The following is a 19,087-nucleotide window of genomic DNA, read 5'->3' as shown; positions in this document are numbered from 1 at the left end:
TGCAGTGTTATGAGGGTGTCTGGGGCTGCCCCCTCATGCATGTGGGTTTCCCCCACTGAGACCATCCCAGGGCAGCTGCTGCTGTGAACAGAGCCAAGCCCTGCTGGGCCCTGGGCCGGGGCAGCCCATCAGCGGGCTGGGGGGTGCCAGGTTTTCTCCTCACCCCAGCTCGGCATGGAGCAACCAGCGGGCCTGGATCCCAAGTGCCATTCGCTGCCCGGCCCTGCCCCTCCAAGCGAGGCAGGTGCTGTTCCAGGCCCTGAGACCCTCCCAGGGCTCCTCTCTGGGGCCAGGCGGGGGGTGGGTGCCGTGCCCCAGGGCGGTCCGGCAGGTTCCCAGAAGGGCGGCGGGATGGGAGGGCAGCTGACGCTCCGCTGTGTCTCCTCTAGCAACTGCACTCGAGCGTGCGGACGGGGAACCTGGAGACCTGCCTGCGCCTGCTCTCGCTGGGCGCCCAGCCCAGCTTCTTCCACCCGGTGAGGCCTGGCCGGGTGCCTCTGCCCTGCAGCGGGGAGGGGAAGGGGCGCGGGCTCTGGGCCGGGCTGGCTCAGGAGGGCAGCAGAAGTCTGGCCAGGGGGGTTGTGGTGATGCCAGGTCTCCGTTCCTGTGCTGGCACTAGGTCAGGGATCTCAAACTCGAATCACCACGAGGGCCACGTGAGGACTAGTACGTCGGCCCGAGGGCCGCATCACTGACCCGCCCAGCCCCTGCCCTGCCTCTTCCCACCCCTTCCCCGCCCCCATTCCAACCCCTTCCCCAAAGTCCCCACCCCAACTCCGCCCCCTCCCTGCCCCTATTCCAACCCCTTCCTCAAATCCCCGCCCCGGCCCCGCCTCTTCTTCACCTCCTCCCCTGAGCACAGGGCTCCCCGCTCCTCCCCACTCCCTCCTGGAATGTGCTAAGTGCCGCCAAACAGCTGTTTGGCGGCAGGAAGTGCCTGGAGGTAAGCAGAGGAGTGGGGACATGGCATGCTGTGGGGAGAGGGAGCATGGGGTGGGGAGCTTGGCGGGCTGCCGGAAATAACCCTGCGGGCCGAGTGTTTGAGACCCCTCCACCAGGTGGCTAGGGCAGGCCTGGGTGCCAGGGGGCAGAAGCTTGGCATGGTGCCGGGGTTCCCGGTTCACTGCTGGAGCAGGGGGCACCTCGTCTCAGGCCCGACACCAGCCCCAGGCCAGGCCAATCTCTAGTCCAGTGCCGCACTGCCCGCTGCTCCGGGAGGGACAGAGACCCATGACCATGTGGGGTCTGGGGAAGGCTCCCTAGAAAGAGAGTGGCCAGTGAGGGGGCCCTCAGAGCCAGGCACCCTGTGGTTTCCATTTTCATTGGCAATGGGACAGCTCACTCCCGACCTGCAGCCCCCTGCTATTCCCAGCCCCGTTGCCCCTCACTCCTGACCCGCAGCCCCCTGCTAGCCCGGTCCTGGTGCCCCTCTTGTGGTTTGGTGCGATGTGCCAGTTGCCCTTGCCTGACTCTCCCTTGCCCTGCCCTAGGAGAAGGGCACCACCCCACTGCACGTTGCTGCCAAGGCTGGACAGATCCTGCAGGCTGAGCTGCTGGTGGTGTACGGTGCTGACCCTGGGGCGCCCGATGTGAACGGCAGGACCCCCATCGACTACGCCCGGTGAGTGCCAGCGGCTGCCTGGCAGGGGGACCCCGGCTGGCTGCCCTGGAGAGGTTTCGCACGGACCCTGTCCAGTGATTACAGCAGCCCAAGGGCAGTGCAGGGGCGTCCGCGTGGGTTGCTGGGGCCTGGAGCCTCTGCCGGCCACAGCCTTACACCAAGCGCAAAGCAGCTGAGCCAGTGCCCGCAGCGGGTGACCTGCGGGCGCTTGGCTGCCCTGCTCCTGGTCTGAGCTCTGCCCTCCCCCTGCAGGCAGGCGGCCCAGCACGAGCTCGCGGACCGGCTGGTGGAGTGTCAGTACGAGCTGACGGACCGGCTCGCTTTCTACCTGTGCGGCCGCAAGCCGGGTGAGTGCAGGGGCCGGGGGGAGCCCTGGGCGGGCAGAGAGCTGCGGGGGAGGGGGCCACGCCCGGGGAGGGCAGGGAGCTGGCGGGGGGGGGGGTGGGGTGGAGCTGAGCTGGAGGGGAGGGGCCATGCCCCAGGGAAGGGTCTGAGCAGGGGGAGGGATGCGAGCGGGGGGGGGGGGTGTCGCTGGGGCACAGTGAGCAGTGGGGCAGGCGGGTGCTGCGTGTGGGGCTGGCATGGGGCCCATGGGGGGCTCTTGCTGGAGCTGGGAGTGGGGGGGCTCAGCCTCCGGGCCAGCAGCGCCCAGCTAACCGTCGGTCCCGTTGTTTTTCCAGACCACAAGAACGGGCACTACATCATCCCGCAGATGGCCGACAGGTGAGCGCCCGCCCGCCCCGCTGCTGGGAGACCCTCCCCCACATGTGAGGGAGGAAATGCCGCCACCCTGTGGGCACTGCCGGAATTGCACCTTGCTCCCACTGATCACCTCAGCCGCCGAGGGGCCTGAGCCGCGCAGGGGGTGGGGAGGGGGCAGCAGCGTGGGTCTCCCCTCCCCCGCTAGCCCGCACCTTCAGTGCATGCTGGGTCGGGTCGACAGTCTGGGACCTGGCCCCCCTGCCCCTGAGTGCCCTGCCCTGGCGCGGGGGCACTTGGTCTCCACGGTCCCCCAGGCCTTGGCCCCACTGGGGTCCTGCCAAGGGGCAGTGCCAGCACCCCCATGCTGCCGGAACGACCCAGCCCCTGTGCACAGGAGACGCAGCAGCATCACGCCCCCCCCGCATCAGCGCCCAGGGGCTGGCAGGTGCTGGACTGGGGCAGGGACGGTCCAGCTCCCCATGGACTGGGGCCTGGAGCCTCCTCGCAGGGAGGCAGAGGACCCAGGGCCTCCTGGCAGGGCTGCAGCTGGGGTAGGCGCTGGACTCGCCTGCAGGGAGCACTGGAGGAGAAGGGGGCCCCTGCAGGCCCCCCGGGCCCCCTTTTCTGGTTCCCGTGGCCAGTGCCAAGCCTGCCACTCTGCTCCCCTGTGTGTGTCTCTTGAGTGGTCCCTGGCATGGGCGCAGCCCGTGGGGCAGACTGGTGGCTGTATGCCCCTGTGTCTGCCTGTGAGAGCGCTGCCTGGGGGCTGTGGGGCAGGGCAGGCATGGCTGGTGTGGGCGTGGCTATGACAATTGTGGGTGTGGCCTATGTGGGCATGACCGTGGCTGTGGGCGTGGCATGCCACTCCTGCTCTGACTGCGTTTAATGCCCTCCTTTATCCTGTTCTCCCCTCCGCTGCCTTCTCCGGAGTGCAGGGCGCGCCCCAAGGGCACGGCGCAGAGGTATTGTCCCCTCCGCTCTTGTCTCTAGCGTCCGGGTGCGACGTGCCCCACGCCGCTGGGACCCGGCTGGGCGGCCCCTGCCGCTGGGTCTGGCCTTAACGTGCCCCCAGCTGGTTCAGTCTGTAGAGTGGCAGGAAGGGATTGATAGAGGGGGAGAGCAGGGGGCATGGTGTGGGCTCCCCACCTACCCACAGCCCTGCTGGTCCCCCTCACTCCCGACCTGCAGCCCCCTGCTAGCCCAGCCCTGGGACCCCCCCCACCCACCCACAGCCCTGCTGGTCCCCCTCACTCCCGACCTGCAGCCCCGTGCTAGCCCAGTCCTGGGACCCCCCCACCCACCCACAGCCCTGCTGGTCCCCCTCACTCCCAACCCACAGCCCCCTGCTAGCCCAGTCCTGGGACCCTCCCACCCACCCACAGCCCTGCTGGTGACCCTCTCTCCCGACCTGCAGCCCTCTGCTCTCCCAACCCTGGGATCCCCCACCCACACACAGCCCGGCCGGTGCCCCTCATTTCTGACCCACAGCCCCCTGCTATTCCTTTCCTGACCCACATCGCCCTGCCTGTGCCCCAGGACTAGCCATTCGCCGCGGTGCCTGGTCCGTATGTCGTGGCTAGGTGAGCTGAATGCCATCTATGGCTATGCAGCTCACCCCATTGCCTGAGGGTTTGTGGGACGTCGGCTGGCAGGGGGCACGGCCCAGCAGTGACCCCTCTTGCTTTGTCTCCCCCCGCCCTGGCCATGTGCAGCCTGGACCTGTCTGAGCTGGCGAAAGTGGCGAAGAAGAAGTTACAGGCGGTAAGTGGGGCTGGGGGCTGGGCCCCGCTGTGGGGCTGGGGGGCAGGCCAGGCCTGGCCTGGCCTGACCTGCAGCAGCCGCCTCTTGCAGACCAGCTGCCCTGGGACAGGGCTGATCCCAACCCCTGGGAACTCCCCACCCCCCATGGGGCCCTGCTGCCGAGGGGGCTGGAGCTTGCCGAGACGAGGGGCTGCTCCGACTCCACCCCCCCATATTGCCCCTGCCCCCCGTGACCCGCCCATCTCTGCTTCCAGCTCAGCAACCGCCTCTTCGAGGAGCTGGCCATGGACGTGTATGACGAGGTGGACCGCAGGGAGAACGACGCTGGTGCGTGGGGGGGCGATGCCAGGGCGGGGGGTGATGCTGGTGCATTGGGGGATGGGCGATGCCAGGGCAGGGGGTGACGCCAGTGTGAGGGGCAGAGGGTGAACGATGGTGGTGCATCGGGGAAGGCGGGCGATGCTGGGGCGGGAGCAAATGGGTGATGCCAGGGGAGGGGGGTGATGCCGGTGCATTGAGGGGGCAGGCGATGCCAGGCCGGGGGTGGGGCAATGCTGGGGAAGGGGGGTGGAATGATGCTGGCGCTGCGTTGTGCAGGGATGGGGCTTTGGGGAGCCAGGGATGGGTTTGGCCCAGGCTCTGTTCCCAGCAAGGAGCCCCCCATGCTGTAGCCTGGGCCCTGGGGTGCCATGTGTGGGGCTGCTCCTATGGGTGCTGAGGTGCCCACTCCCTATGGAAGCCAGTGTCAGGGAGTGCCCAGACCCCTCATCCCCCCCCCACGCCCAGCCCAGCTCGGGTCTGGCTGTCAGCCCCAGCCCTGTCGTTCCTGTCCCAAGGGCAGGGCCTTGCTGTCCCAGGCTGGCTGGTGCAGGGGGCGTGCGGCTCTGGGATCTCCCGGGGGCGGGTGTGTTACTGCGCATGGCGCAGCCCTGGGCACTTGGGGAGAAAGCTGCCCCCCGGCGCTCTCGCGTGCTGGACTCGGTGCTTGGCAGGGCAGAGGGGAGCAGACGTGTCCGTCGGGATGGGTCTATCCCCAGGTGCCCCCATAGTGGAGCTGGGAACAGACCCCAGGCTCGATTCACCAGAACACACTCCCCCGGCCGCCTCCCTGGCACAGCATGGCCGGCTGGCAGATTCCTCGGCTCTGCCTGGCCGTTGGGCTCCCAAGGGGGCGGTGGCTCTGCCAGGCGCAGGCGGGGATCCCTCGGTGTCTGGGTAGCAGGATCCCAGTGCCCGGGGCTTCACCCGGCTGAGTCTGGCCTGGAACGCTGCCAGCGCAGCCCCAAGAGGTGCCCAGCCGGGCCTGGTGCTCCCCCCCAGCTTCCAGGGTCACTCGGCTGGGGGCGCTATGGGGGGCTCCAGCTGTGATGTAGCTACAGATGCTGCTGCCCCGAGCTTGGGGGTCGCAGTGTGGGGCCCCGTCACAGAGCGGTCTGCACGGGTGGTGCCAGCGGGCCCCAGAGACCATCCGCCCCTCCCCGGCCTGGTGTGCACTGGAGGGGGCAGAGGTGCTGGGCTGGGCGCCGGTGACCGGAGAGGGCAAGGCTGGTACAAAATGCCTCCGTCAGGGCCAAGTGTCCGCAGGGATCCCTGCCCCGTGCAGCCCCCAGTGCCCGCCGGCTTGCGTGGGGGAGCCAGCGCTGCCCCGGCCGACAGCTCTGCTGTGTGAGCAGCCGGCGGTGGGGATCGGGAGCTGGCCGGGGTGCTGTGGCAGGGTCGGGCGCTGGAGGGCCCGGGAACTGGATAGGCCAGGCCATGGTGCCAGCGCCCGGCGCAGGGTGCCACAAGCCAGCCAGGGTCGCTGCTGCGCAGCGGTGGGGCCCGCCCTTCCCGGGCGCGGGGGAGGCGGGCGCTGCTGGGGCCTGGCTGGGGATGTGGCTCAGACACAGAGCAGCTGGCTCCCTCCGCCCCGCAGCCGGGAGCTGGGCCCGCCCTCCTCATTCCTTGGCAGCCGCTGACGCCCGCCTGCCGGCTGGACTGGGCGGGGGGGCTCCTTGCTGGAGTTCCTTCAACAGGCCGTGGGCTGCGCAGGGCCGCGGGGGCCGGGCAGCCGTTGGGCAGCGCTCGAGGTGGGTCTGGGGGGTCCCACGCAGGGAGTGGCTGGCTGCACCCCTGCTGCTCCTTCCCCCGGGAGGCCCCAGCCGGCAGGGCCCTGGCCGGGGGCTGGGAGCAGCCCTTAGGGTGGGCGGGTGTCTGGCGGGGGAAGGCTGGGGGCATTTCTGGGCTCGGGCTTGCGGCTGGCTGCTCTCTCCAGGGCGGAGCTGCTGCCCTTGCCCCGCATGGCCCTGGGGAGCCCATCTCCCTCGGGGCGGGGGGGGTTGCACAGGGTGCCCTGCAGGCGATTGCCCGGGTGGAGGCTGCTGGCACCGCTCGGCGGAAGAGCCCTGGCTGCTGCTCTATGCTCAGGGCCGACTGCCATGGGGCAGCGCTGTCGGCTGGGCCGCGCTCCCCCCCCCCCACTTCCCAGCAGCACAGCTGTGCCCACAGGCACCCGGGGTGGACGGGCGCTGGGCTCTGAGCAGAGCTGTGCTGCGGGGTGTCCGGGAGAGGGGTGCAGTGAGCCCCCAGCCTGGCTGGGCCGCCACGGGGCCGTGCTTGGAGCAGCCAGCCAGAGCTCGCGCTGGGGTTTGGCATTGTCCCGATGGCACTGCCACATCGCTGCATGGCTCGTGCCAGACTGGAGCCGTGCCCAGGCTACCGGGAGTGCCCGCTCCTCCCTCCGCTCCGCGAGCGGCTGCGGGGCGTGCGCTGCCCTCTCTGGGCCCTGGCCGGGGGCTGAGCCAGCAGCCTGTACGCTGGGGCTCCTTCCCGGCCATGCGGCGAGTCCCAGCCCAGCTCTCAGTGGCTTCTTTGGAGGGGTCCAGCCCCCTGCAGGCAGAGAGGGGGGAGCCCAGCTCTGGGCGAGTTGGCCCAGGCCCCAGATGCCCCTGGCACTGGGGCCTGCATTTGCCTGACTCAGCAGTGGGGCTTCCCCTTCCCTGTGCTGGGGGCTCCTGCCGTTCTGGGGATGCCCCCAGCTGCACGGGTGCTCCTAGCTGGCAGGAGGGGGTGGGGGGGTGCCTGAGCCTACCCCTGGGGGGTGGGCAACAGCAGCCTGGCTGCTGGATGGGCCAGCTCTGGGGCTGGCTGGGGGGCTCTCTGGAGGGACTGGGGGTGCCGGGAGAGATAGCGAGGTCACCAGGACTCCTGGGTTCAAACCCTGCTCTGTCCCTGGCTCGCTGCCTATGCTGGTCCGGGCCTTCTCTGGGTCTGTTTCCCCCCAGTGCTGCGGTCCAGTGTGTCAAGCTCCCGTGGGGCTGGGGCTGCGTCCTGGGTGAGCGTGGGTGGGGGCAGGGGCATCGAGGTGCCCGGTAACCGCTGCCCGTCTGCTCCCTGCAGTCTGGCTCACGACGCAGAATCACAGCACGCTGGTGACAGAGCGCAGCGCTGTGCCCTTCCTGCCCGTCAACCCCGAGTACTCCGCCACGCGCAACCAGGTATGCCGCTCCCCCCTCTGGCTGGCGCTGCCCGCCCCTGACAGGGATAAGGGTCACACCAGCCCCGACTCCTAGGGCCTGGCACCTCCCCCATGCCTTGGGCCAAGGGGCTCAGAGGGTCCCCTTTGCATGATCCCAGCTCTGCAGTGCCCCTCTCTGCCTGCCCTGGGCTCCCCCTTTCAAAGCTCTGCAGTGCCCCTCACTCCCGACCCACAGCCCCTTCAGGCAGTGCAGGTGTGCTCGCTGTCTTGCCCCCGGATCAGCCTGACCAGGCCTGCTTGTGGCTGCCCTGGGTGCTCGGTTCAGGGCATCTGGCCAGGGCAACAGAGCGGCGGGCCCCAGGGGTGCTGCAGCCCATCTCACCCACTCTTCCTCCGCCAGGGGCGGCAGAAGCTTGCCCGGTTCAATGCCAGGGAGTTTGCCACCCTCATCATCGACATCCTCAGCGAGGCCAAGCGACGGCAGCAGGGCAAGAGCCTGGTGAGCCCCACAGGTGAGTGGAGGGGGGGGGAGAGCCCCACGGGGGAGGGGGAGGCCAGGGAGGATGGTGGCGTCCCGGCTGCCCGGGGTGGAGAGGCGGACTGGGCAGAGGCTTTCTCCTCGCCATGGCAACCCGGCTGGGGGGCAGCATGACTGTGGTGCCCCAGCACTGGGCTGGCATTGGCTGGCCGTGGCTCCCTGCCCCAGTGCACTGTGGGTGCTGAGACACCGAGACCGCCGTCTTCCCCCAGACGCCGTCGACTACCCGGTGCGGAGCCAGAGTGACCCAGACGACCAGCACGACTACGACAGTGTCGCCTCTGACGAGGACACGGACCAGGAGCCGCTGCGCAGTGCTGCCCGCAACAACCGTGCCCGGGTGAGCCCCCGCGCTGCCCCCCTGGGCACCCCTACCATCCGCCCCGCAGCCCCCTGCGAGCCTAGCTCTGGGCTCCCTGTGACAGGTTGGGTAGCAGAGACCCCCTTGGGACTGTCACCTGATGTGCTGAGACTACCCCGAGCCCATTTTCCCTGGCACCTTGGCACTGCAGTACCCTGTCTTGTTGAGCCAGACACGCCAGCCTGCTGCAAACACAGCCCAGGTCTGAACCACGTCCCCCAAAAGCTGCAGGTTACCTGAAAACAGCTTAAGAAGTGATCCTGTCTCCAGCACCCAGACACCCAGTTCCCAATGGGGTCCAAACCCCAAATAAATCAGTTTTACTCTGTATAAAGCTTATCTAGGGTAAACTCATAAATTGTTCGCCCCCTAGAACGCTGAGAGAGATCTGCACAGCTGTTTGCTCACCCAGGTATTAATTACTTGCTCTGGGTTAATTAATAAGTAAAAAGTGATTTTATTAAGTATAAAAAGTAGGATTTAAGTGGTTCCAAGTAATAACAGACAGAACAAAGTAAATTACCAAGCAAAATAAAACAAAACCAGACAAGTCTAAGCCTAATACAGTAGGAAACTGAATACAGATGAAATCTCACCCTCAGAGATGTTCCAATAATCTTCTTTCACAGACTAGACTCCTTTCTAGTCTGGGTCCAATCCTTCCCCCTGGTACAGTCCTTGTTTCATCTCAGGTGGTAGCTAGGGGATTTCTCATGACTGCAGCCCCCTTTGTTCTGTTCCACCCCCTAAAATAGCTTTGGCACAAGGCGGGAATCTTTTGACTCTCTGGGTCCCCATCCGCCTCCTAAATGGAAAAGCACCAGGTTTAAGATGGATTTCAGTACCAGGTGACATGGTCACATGTTCTGTGCGACCCCTCAAGCCTTCATTCTTCCCAGCCTGGCTTGCAGGAAGGCCTGCAAGCAAACAGAGCCATCCATAGTCAATTGTCCTGGTTGATGGGAGCCCTCAAGATTCCAAACCACCATGAATGGCCCACACTTTGCATAATTACAATAGGACCTCAGAGTTAAATTTCATATTTCTAGTTTCAGATACAAGAATGATACATTCATACAAATATGATAACCACACTCAGTAGATTATAAGCTTTGTAATGATACCTTACAAGACACCTTTTGCATGAAGCATATTCCAGTTACATCATATTAACACTCATTAGCATATTTTCATAGAATCATATGGAGTGCAATGTCCCACTCCCCCGCAGCCCCCTGCTAGCCCAGCCTGGGGGTCCCCACCCACTCCGGCCCCCCGAGCAGCCCCAGCCAGTGTATCAACACCGTGAATCAGTCTCCCCAGGGGCTCCTTCCCGCTGCTCTGGAAAGGAAGCTGGGTCATCTCTAGGTGTCCTGGTGGGTCCGAGCTGGGGCAGCTGCTGGAGTTGGGTCAGGCTGGGCCCAGGTTCTTGGCCTCTTCTCTTCCTGGCTCCTGCCTGGACCTGGGCCACTGGGTGGAGAGCTCTGGAGGGGGCTGTGGGCGGGCACGGGATGCCTGGAGCCAGGGATGGCACTAGGGGGCCCTGCTCCCTGCTGCCCTCAGGATACCCATGGGGCGGGCAAAGCCACTGCAGCTCGGGTCCTGGGGGGAGGAGCTGGTGGGTGCCTGCTGTGCCATGGCCCTGCTCCTGGACAGGCCCCATTTGGCAGGTGGCCTCCGGTGCCGGTGTGGTGCACAAGGTGGGGGCCAGGACTGGGCACCATGGCTAAGGGGCAGAGTGGCTGGGGCCAGGCCGGCGCGTGCCGGGCGCTGCGGCCGGGGGCAGGCGGCCGGGGGTGGCGGCCGGGGCAGGCTGGGCGCTGCGGCCGGGGGCGGTGGCCGCCGGGGCAGGCGGTGGCGGCCGGGGGCAGGCGGCCGGGGTAGGCCGGTGCGGGCCAGGGGCGGTGGCCGGCGCGAGCCCCGTGCTCAGCCGCTCTCCCCGCAGAGCATGGACTCCTCGGACCTGTCGGACGGGCCCCTCACGCTGCAGGAGTACCTGGAGGTGAAGAAGGCGCTGGCAGCCTCTGAGGCCAAGGTGCAGCAGCTGATGAAGGTGAACAGCAGCCTGAGTGACGAGCTGCGCCGGCTGCAGCGTGAGGTTGGTGCTGGGCACCGTCCCGCCGGCTTCCCGCCCGTGTGCGGAGTGAATTTTGGTCTGTGGCGGTGGTGTGTGGCGGGGGTGGGGCCGAGGGGTTCGGAGTGGGTGCAGGGGTGAGGGCTCCGGGTTTGGGGGGCAGGAGGGGGCTCCGGGGCTCCGGCGAGGAGAGAGGACTCCCCCCGGCGCGCTCTCCGTGCTGCAGCACCGGGGCTGGGCTGTGCCTGGGGCCGGGCCAGTCACACCTGGGGCCAGGCCGGGTCACCCCGGCCTCGGCAGGTCTGGGTCATGGCAGAGTTGGGGCTGGGTGGAGGGATGCCCCAGCCACGGCAGGTTGGGGGCTGGGCTAGGTGGGGGCCGCGCAGCTTACAGGGGACTTAGGTGCCAAGGTGGCCCCGGCCTGACGCCCCCAGTCGGGGTAAATCCCGCTGAGGGAGCACGTCTGTGGGCCAGTGCTGGGGCAGGAGGGGGCATGTCCTGGGGGGGGAAGGGGGATGTCTGTGAGCCAGGGAGAGTGGGTGTGTCTGGGCCCAGTGCTGGGGGGCATGTCTTTGGGCTGGGGAGGAGGGGGTGTCTGTTGATCTGGTGCTGGCAGGGGAGGAGAATGCAAGTCTGTGGGCCCAGGGCCATGGGAGGGCATCTGTGGGGCTGGGAGTGAGGCAGGAGGGGCATGTCTGTGGGCCTGGTGCAGGGGCCAGGGGTGTGGGGGGGAGGGGCAGGGGGGCATGTCTGTGGGCCCGGGGCAGGGGGAGTATCTATGGTGCTGGCCCATGGGAGGGGGCATGTCTGTGGGTCTGGTGCCAGGGGCAGGAAGGGGCATGACTGCGGTGCTGGGGGGTGTCTGTGGGGTCCTGGGGCGGGGGGGGCGTTTGTCTGGGCACGGTGCCGGCGTCTCCACCATGCGCTGCTCCGTCCCTCCAGATCCACAAGCTGCAGGCGGAGAACTCGCAGATGCGGCAGCAGCCGGCCCCCGGGCATGCGGTGCCGGCCCCCAGCGAGCGCTCGGAGCATGGGCATGGCGTGGCCACGGCAGCAGCTCACCGGCGTGACCGACAGGCCTTCTCCATGTACGAGCCGGGCTCTGCCCTCAAGCCCTTCGGACAGCCCGTGGACGAGCTGGTCGGCCGCCTGCAGCCCTTCCACTCCAGCGTGAGTCCTGGGGGGTCAGGGCCACGCCTGTCCCAGGGTGTCCCCTTGCTGCAGCATCCCTGGGCACCCCTTTCCTCACCTGGGTGGCATTGCAGCTCTGTGCACTGCTGCCTGGGGCCCGGAGCCCCCCGCCCTGCTCCGTGGCTCAGGCTCCCACTCCAGGTCTCTGCCACCGGGTGCTGGGGGGAGCCAGCCAGCATGCAGGGCCGAACAGGGGTTCCCCTGGGTCCCCAGCTGCGAGATCAGGGCCCTCTTGACAGCAGCATGGCCTAGAGGGACCAGCCCCCGGACTCCTGGGTCCTAATCCCAGCTCTGTGTGAATGGGGCCTGTGCCGTGCTGGGCCGCACAGCGAGTGCCGATGCTGCTTGTCAGTGGCCACAAGGCAGCTGGACTCCCCACGGTGGCATCTGAGGGGGACAGGCTGGGCATGTGGGGGCTGAAACTCGGTGCTCTGCCTGCCTGCCAGACGGGGTGCTGGGCATGGCACTGACTGGGGGGACTCTGCGCCCGTGGGACCGACTCACCACTCTGGGGCACGGAGGGCTGGTGCAGCCCCGCTGGTGGTGGGGCAGGGCACTGTTGTGAGGCAGCTCCCAGCAGCCTGGGCTTTGGGGGGTCGCTGGGCGCCAGCCTGGGGGTAACGTTTGCTGTGTCACCAGGAGGTGGAGGATGAAGCTGTGTACTCCACGCACATCCCGGCCAGCGTGTACCGGGTAAGGGGGCGGGGGGGCTGGAGGGACTCTGGGACTGGCTTCCTGGGGGGGTCATGCTCCCCCTGCTATTCGTGCGATACACGGCCCCCTGTGCCTGTGTCAGGGGAAGCGAGCGCCCCCCCGCCCCCGGCACTGGCCCTGTGGCGCTGGAGAAGCGTGCATTGCAGTCTGCATGCCCGGCCGGCGCGTGTGCCGGCTCTGTCTCCCCCCAGGGAAGCCCCTGTTTAGCTTCGAGCCCTGCTGCCCGGCCTGTTACGCACTGGGTGGGGGTTAGCTTGGGACCCCCTAGTGGGGCGGGGCCCGAGGGGCTGCTGCCAGCGGGAGCCTCGGTGCAGCCGGTTGGGACGGACGCTGTGGAGCGGGGGGAACTCGTCGTCGATTGGGAGTCAGCCGTGCCTCGTGCCAATGGGCTGTCTGTCCGTGGGAGCGGCTGGAACTGTGATTCTGGGGGGCTGGCACCTTTCGTACCCACTCGCCCCAACTCTCCCTGTCCTCTTGCAGATCCGGAAGGGGGTGTCTGCCTCCTCGGTGCCCTTCCCCCCCTCCTCCCCGCTGCTCTCCGGCACGCAGGACGGCGCCCGCCACATGGTGATGTACTCGCTCTGAACCGAGGGGGAGGGACCGGCCCTGGGGCAGACTGGAGTGGGGGTTAAGCCCTCAGTGCTGGGTGGGCGCATTGTCCCTGTGCCCAACACTGGGGCAGATCCCAGCCCTGTGCCCGGGGCAGGGGAGGGCTCTGTACAGGGAGCCCCATGACGAGGCTTCCATTGCGGCGTTCCCCAGCCTCGCGGGGGAGGCTCCAGGAGCCTACCACTGGGGGGAAGGGGTGTCATGGACCCCGTGGGGAGCCGAGGGTGGAGCCTGCACCTGACGCTGCCCCTTCTCCCCTCTAGACCAGCAAGCTAGACCGGCACGGCAGTGGGACTGACAGCGACTATGACAACACGCAGGCTGGCGAGGCGCTGCTCAGGTCAGGGGCATGGCCGGGCGGGGGGCCAGGGAGCTGCTGCTCTGGGCAGGGGCGGGGCCTGGTGGGGAGGGGCGGGGCCAGGGAGCTGCTGCTCAGGGGAGGGGCGGGGCCTGGTGGGGAGGGGCAGGGCCAGGGAGCTGCTGCTCAGGGGAAGGGCGGGGCCTGATGGGGAGGGGTGGGGCCAGGGAGCTGCTGCTCAGGTCAGGGGTGGGGCCAGGAAGCTGCTGCTCAGGGCAGGGGCGGGGCCTGGTGGGGAGGGGCAGGGCCAGGGAGCTGCTGCTCTGGGCAGGGGCGGGGCCTGGTGGGGAGGGGCGGGGCCAGGGAGCTGCTGCTCTGGGCAGGGGCGGGGCCTGGTGGGGAGGGGCGGGGCCGTGGTGCACTTGGCTGCTCTCCAGGCCCAGTGCCGATGCTGGTGGGCAGAGCGCTGGGAATCCCAGCCAGCGTTGATGCCCAGCCCCCTGGAGCAGCCTGGGGCAGGTCTCCTGGCGAGCGAACGCCTCCCATGGCCCTGGTTCGTGGCCTGCTGCCCCTGACCCAGCTCCGTCCCTGCAGCATGGACGGGAAGCGGTTCCTGGACCTGGGGAAGGACGACGAGTTCCACCACGAGCTGGAGGCCCTGGACGGGGAGCTGGACCCTGGGCTGCCCAGCACCGAGGACGTGATCCTGAAGACCGAGCAGGTCACCAAGAACATCCAGGAGCTGCTGCGGGCTGCCCAGGAGTTCAAGCATGACAGGTAGGGCCAGGCAGGGGCTGAACTGGGGCTGGGGGTGTTCAGAGCCATAGGCACTAAAGAGCTGGGCCCCCCTTTCCTGGCCAGGTTCCCAAGTTCCTTATGGTGGGGGAGGGACTGGGGGCTGGATCCTGCCAGCCAATGACCCCCTGCAGTTCTGGTTGGTCTAAGGGCTCTGCCTCAGTTTCTCTCAGGCTGCCCATCCCCCAGAAGTGGCTGCATTGCTGGGGGGAGGTGCTGTGCCCGGGGGTTGGGGTAGGCTGCTCCAGCTCCCAGCTGCTGCTACGGGCATTTCCTCCACTTGGTGTTGTCTGGGGGTTGGGTGCGGGAGCTGGAGCCACCCGGCGCCCCACTGGGGGTGGGGCTCGTGCAGTGCCATGGCTGGGCCAGGCCTAACGGCTCTGCCTTCTCCCCAGCTTCGTACCCTGCTCCGAGAAGATCCACTCCGCCGTCACCGAGATGGCCTCGCTCTTCCCCAAGGTAAGAGGGGCCTGATTCCCCGGCCACGCCTGTTCTGTGCCCAGCTGCGGCCGTGTGGCTTGGGTTGCACCCCCATCCCCTCCCCCGGCGCCCCTGCCTGGCAGCGGAGCCCAAAGGCCTGTCTCTGCCTTGCTGCAGAAGCCAGCCCTGGAGACGGTGCGCGGCTCCCTGCGGCTGCTCAATGCCAGCGCCTACCGGCTGCAGAGCGAGTGCCGCAAGACCATCCCTCCGGAGCCTGGCGCGCCCGTGGACTACCAGCTCCTGACGCAGCAGGTCATCCAGTGCGCCTACGACATCGCCAAGGCCGCCAAGCAGCTGGTCACCATCACCACCCGCGAGAAGAAGCTGTGAGGTCTGGCCCCCCCCGGCGGGCGGCTCCCCTGGCTAGGACGTGGGGCCGGGGACCAGCCAGCGCAAGTGTCCTTAGTCTGCCCACGGGACCTGAGCACGAGCCATTCCTGGCCCCCCGTGCTGCCAGCGTGGGGCAGAGCGCAGCTCTGGCCGTGCCCCCTCCCCCCACACTGCCAGTGTCCCAGCGTGGGGCAGAGCGTGGGGCAGAGCGCGGCTCTGGCCGTGCCCCCTCCCCCCACGCTGCCAGTGTCCCAGCGTGGGGCAGAGCGCGGCTCTGGCCGTGCCCCCTCCCCCCACGCTGCCCGTGTCCCTGCATGGGGCAGAGTGTGGGGCAGAGCGCGGCTCTGGCCGTGCCCCCTCCCCCCACACTGCCAGTGTCCCAGCGTGGGGCAGAGCGTGGGGCAGAGCGCGGCTCTGGCCGTGCCCCCTCCCCCCACGCTGCCAGTGTCTCAGCGTGGGGCAGAGCGCGGCTCCGGCCGTGCCCCCTCCCCCCACACTGCCAGTGTCCCAGCGTGGGGCAGAGCGCGGCTCTGGCCGTGCCCCCTCCCCCCACGCTGCCCGTGTCCCTGCATGGGGCAGAGTGTGGGGCAGAGCGCGGCTCTGGCCGTGCCCCCTCCCCCCACGCTGCCAGTGTCTCAGCGTGGGGCAGAGCGCGGCTCCGGCCGTGCCCCCTCCCCCCACGCTGCCAGTGTCCCAGCGTGGGGCAGAGCGCGGCTCCGGCCGTGCCCCCTCCCCCCACACTGCCAGTGTCCCAGCGTGGGGCAGAGCGCGGCTCTGGCCGTGCCCCCTCCCCCCACGCTGCCCGTGTCCCTGCATGGGGCAGAGTGTGGGGCAGAGCGCGGCTCTGGCCGTGCCCCCTCCCCCCACGCTGCCCGTGTCCCAGCGTGGGGCAGAGCGCGGCTCTGGCCGTGCCCCCTCCCCCCACGCTGCCAGTGTCCCAGCGTGGGACAGAGCGCGGCTCTGGCCGTGCCCCCTCCCCCCACGCTGCCCGTGTCCCTGCATGGGGCAGAGTGTGGGGCAGAGCGCGGCTCTGGCCGTGCCCCCTCCCCCCACGCTGCCCGTGTCCCAGCGTGGGGCAGAGCGCGGCTCTGGCTGTGCCCCTGCCCCAGCCCCTCCCCCACGCAGCAGCGCCGGTGCTGCCCTATGGCCGCTCCCAGGCGGTCACTGGTTCTGTCCCCAGCCGCGGCGCGTGGCTGCGTGTGCCCCTGTACATAGCCCCTCGTTCCGTTCTCCCGGCCCAACCCGCCATCAGCCAAGGAACCACTAACCGGGCAGCAGGGTGCTGCCCGGGAGCCCCTCCCCGCCCCCCTGTACAGTGTGTGTAGCTGTCTGTGCTGGGCAGAGGAGCCGCAGCCCTAGCGGTCTCAGCCCCGATCCGGGAGGGCGCTGCCTCAGCATTACACTGGAACCGGAGCCCTGCCATGGCTGGCGCCCGGCATGTTCTCCCTGCGCGCGTGAGCCTCAGACCCCCAGCCTGCGTAGCCACCACCTCTCCCCCTGCACGGCTGCTCCGGGGCAGGCCCCTCGCCTCATGCCCCCCGGGCCCTCCCCCACTGCCCCAGGATTTCTCTCTACAGCCAAAGTCCCCATGCCATGGGAGCGGGCACCCTAGGCGGGCATGGTTGGCTCCTACCCCCTACAGGAGCTGGGTGCCGGGGGAAGGGGCGGAGGAGAGTCCAGGCTGGCTGGGGCCTGTACGGCCAGGTGTGTACTGTACATTTGGATCAAATAAAGATGTGACTGTGGCCCTGGCTCCCCCCTGTCTGCCGGCTCCCCCCGGGGCAAGCGGAGCCCCCGGCAGCCGCTCTCCAGCCCTGCTGCTCGTGCAGCCCCTCCGCCCCGCAGGAGCAGCCAGACCCAGCAACTCCCTTAAAACACTTTATTCAGCAGAAAGCGTGAGCTGCGGGTGCGGGCCCCTGCCCCTCTCCGGGGAGCTGGGCCGGGGGCCAGAGGGGGGGTCAGAGCCGGCCCCCAGCTCGTCGGCGCTCTCACTCGGTGCCCCCTGGAGCAGCAGCCGTGGCTGCTGGGGCCGCTGCCCCTTCTTGGGTCTGCTGTGGGCCGACAGGAGCCGCCTCTGGAGACGAGCTGCAGAGACAGAGTGCAGTCAGGCCCCGCTGGAGGGGAGGGGGGGCTGTGGCCCTCAGCAGGTGGGGGGGGGCTGTGGGCACTCACCGGAGAGGGGCTCCTGCCCCGCGTCGCCTGGGGCCCAATAGAGGCTCTGGCTCTTGCGGAACGTGCGGTGGAGCCGGGTGTACAGGACGGCGAGTGTCGGCACCACCAGCAGGAAGGTCAGGGCGCTGGCGGCCCAGGCCGCTTCCTCCGTGCGGGGCGTGGGCACGTAGGCGTGTGGGGCCTGCCCCTCCGGCATGGCTCCCTGCTGGGCCACGGTGTGGGGCTGCTCCCCGCTGGGACACAAGCATCCCAGCTGCCCAGGGCGCTCTTGCAGGTGGGGCGTGCTCTGGGGCCCTGCCGGGCGGTGCTGGACCGTTGCGGGGGGCAGAGCCCCAGGCCCACTGACGCCTCCAGGAGCTGGGCTGGCCTGTGGTAAGGTGTCTGTGGGTGGCAGCAGGGGGGCTGACGGCTGCCCAGCTGTGGCACAGGTGTTTAGGGAGTGGCCAGAGGGTGGCGCTGTGTCTGGGCGATCCCGGTCACCTCTGGGCTCAAGGGTCACCCCACCCCCTGCCTGACTGTGCCCAAGGGCCACGCTGGGTCCTGGGAGCTCTGGTGTCGGGCTCCCTGAGCTGTTCCTGCTGCTGAAGCGTGGCTGGAGGTCTCCCTTGGGCACCGCCAGGGCCTTTTCTAGCTCCTGGGGAGCTCGCCAGGCTGCCCTGGGCTTCCCCTCCACAGCGAGTGAGTGGCGGGGTCTGGGGCACTTCAGCAAGGCCTGGGGGGCAAGAAAGGTGTGTGTGTGGGGGGGGGGGGTCAGAAATGGGGAGAAGCTGCTGGTTCCCCTGTAAGACTAGGGCCAGCTCCCCTGTTTGCCAGGCTGGCAGTGCCACCTTACTACGGAGGGGAAGGGACGAGCCAGGTACAGCTCGCAGGAGGCCTGGGTGCCAGGCCCCACTGCCCGGGGGGAGAGCTGGACTGGGACTCACATCCCCTCCACTAGGGGAGCTGCTGGCTGCTGGCCCCGAGACCCACTCCACGTGGCCGTGTTCTCCTGCCCACACTATCTGCCACCCTGCACACCCAGACCCTCTGGCCGCTTTTCCTCAGCCGTCCACAGCCTCCGCCAGCATGGCACCCCCCACGGCCAGCACCAGGCGCTGGGGCCAGGGGCAAGTGACCTGCCCCTCACAGGCATTGGAGGCTCCAGCCAGATTTAACAAGGGGTCTTAGTAATGAGTTGGGGGGATGCAGCAGCTGGCCATGGGGCAGGTTTTCTAGATCATGTAACGTTTAAATGATATTGGGCATCCAGTCAGGAAAACCCGTAAACACACGAAAGGCCAGGTGCCGTCAAATCCAAATTGGCAGAAAGCTTCTAAATACAATTGCTAATGTCCGTCTGGAGTGCGAATAGTTCTGGTCTGGTAAGTGTGGGAAATATTTAGCCCCAAGTGATATATCAGCAAATACAGTACCTTGCTGTAAACTGGGGGCTAGGGACCTGTCAGCTTATTGGTGGGCCTCAGAAAGATAATGGAGCAAATAATCAATCAGTTTGTAAGCAGCTAGAAGGTAATCAGGTGATCAGTCAAGAACAAATCATGTTGAACTAACCCACTGGCCTCCTTTGACAGGGAAACAGCCTTGTGGATGGGGAGCGGGGACTGGTAGATCTCGACTTTAGTGAGGCTTTTGGTGCAGTGTCACGTGACCTCACAAGCAAACTAGGGAAAGAGCCTAGACAAACCTACTCTCCGGTGGGTGCAAAACTGGCTGGAAAACCGCTCCCAGAGAGTCGTTGCAGTGGCTCTGGGAGGGCAGAACGAGTGGGGTCCCGCAGGGATCTGTTCCGGGTCTGGTTCTGTTCAGTGATTTAGAGAACGGCGTAGAGAGTGCACTTCTAAAGTCTGTGGACGATACCAAGCTGGGAGGGGTTGAAAGTGCTTTGGAGGATAGAATTAAAATTCAAAATGATCTGCACAAACTGGAGAAATGGTCTAAAGTCAAGAGGATGAAATTCAATAAGGACAAACGCAAACTTCCACTT

At 67.7% G+C, this 19,087-nt stretch overlaps 2 protein-coding genes across 5 annotated transcripts in view; one reads left to right on the top strand and one right to left on the bottom strand.

The window, feature by feature from the left end:
• The window catches only part of GIT1 (GIT ArfGAP 1), a 28,455-nt gene extending 11,779 nt beyond the window's left edge, over nucleotides 1-16,676 (top strand). The window contains exons 5-22 of one of the 4 annotated variants that reach the window (XM_037880689.2): nucleotides 390-476; nucleotides 1,491-1,621; nucleotides 1,874-1,968; nucleotides 2,302-2,344; nucleotides 3,259-3,285; nucleotides 4,036-4,084; nucleotides 4,339-4,411; nucleotides 7,463-7,560; nucleotides 7,942-8,053; nucleotides 8,292-8,419; nucleotides 10,386-10,538; nucleotides 11,457-11,684; nucleotides 12,345-12,398; nucleotides 12,900-12,986; nucleotides 13,292-13,368; nucleotides 13,921-14,103; nucleotides 14,517-14,580; nucleotides 14,719-16,676. In XM_037880689.2, the coding sequence (XP_037736617.1) occupies nucleotides 390-476; nucleotides 1,491-1,621; nucleotides 1,874-1,968; nucleotides 2,302-2,344; nucleotides 3,259-3,285; nucleotides 4,036-4,084; nucleotides 4,339-4,411; nucleotides 7,463-7,560; nucleotides 7,942-8,053; nucleotides 8,292-8,419; nucleotides 10,386-10,538; nucleotides 11,457-11,684; nucleotides 12,345-12,398; nucleotides 12,900-12,986; nucleotides 13,292-13,368; nucleotides 13,921-14,103; nucleotides 14,517-14,580; nucleotides 14,719-14,931 (1,902 nt within the window). In that variant the 3' untranslated portion in view covers nucleotides 14,932-16,676. The remainder of the gene's footprint in view (nucleotides 1-389; nucleotides 477-1,490; nucleotides 1,622-1,873; nucleotides 1,969-2,301; nucleotides 2,345-3,258; nucleotides 3,286-4,035; nucleotides 4,085-4,338; nucleotides 4,412-7,462; nucleotides 7,561-7,941; nucleotides 8,054-8,291; nucleotides 8,420-10,385; nucleotides 10,539-11,456; nucleotides 11,685-12,344; nucleotides 12,399-12,899; nucleotides 12,987-13,291; nucleotides 13,369-13,920; nucleotides 14,104-14,516; nucleotides 14,581-14,718) is intronic. The other 3 variants (XM_037880688.2, XM_043531239.1, XM_043531240.1) reach the window with 3 other exon arrangements.
• Nucleotides 16,677-16,810: 134 nt separating this feature from the next.
• On the bottom strand, nucleotides 16,811-18,752 carry TP53I13 (tumor protein p53 inducible protein 13). The gene is made up of 2 exons (XM_037880844.2): nucleotides 17,104-18,752; nucleotides 16,811-17,016 (listed from the first exon to the last, which is right to left on the bottom strand). Exons 1-2 carry the CDS (start codon nucleotides 17,297-17,299, stop codon nucleotides 16,811-16,813), a joined length of 402 nt encoding a protein of 133 aa, XP_037736772.1. The 5' UTR covers nucleotides 17,300-18,752.
• Nucleotides 18,753-19,087: the final 335 nt, after the last annotated feature.

This window comes from Chelonia mydas, chromosome 17, assembly GCF_015237465.2.
Source record: "Chelonia mydas isolate rCheMyd1 chromosome 17, rCheMyd1.pri.v2, whole genome shotgun sequence".
Taxonomy (NCBI): Eukaryota; Metazoa; Chordata; order Testudines; family Cheloniidae; genus Chelonia; species Chelonia mydas.
This window is presented reverse-complemented; position numbering and strand designations above follow the sequence as displayed.

Coding starts and splice junctions, on each gene's coding strand:
- TP53I13 (XM_037880844.2), bottom strand. CDS start 17,299: ATGCCGGAGGGGCAGGCCCCACACGCCTACGTGCCCACGCCCCGCACG. Junction 17,017..17,103: donor GGGGCAGGAGCCCCTCTCCG/GTGAGTGCCCAC, acceptor CTGTCTCTGCAG/CTCGTCTCCAGAGGCGGCTC.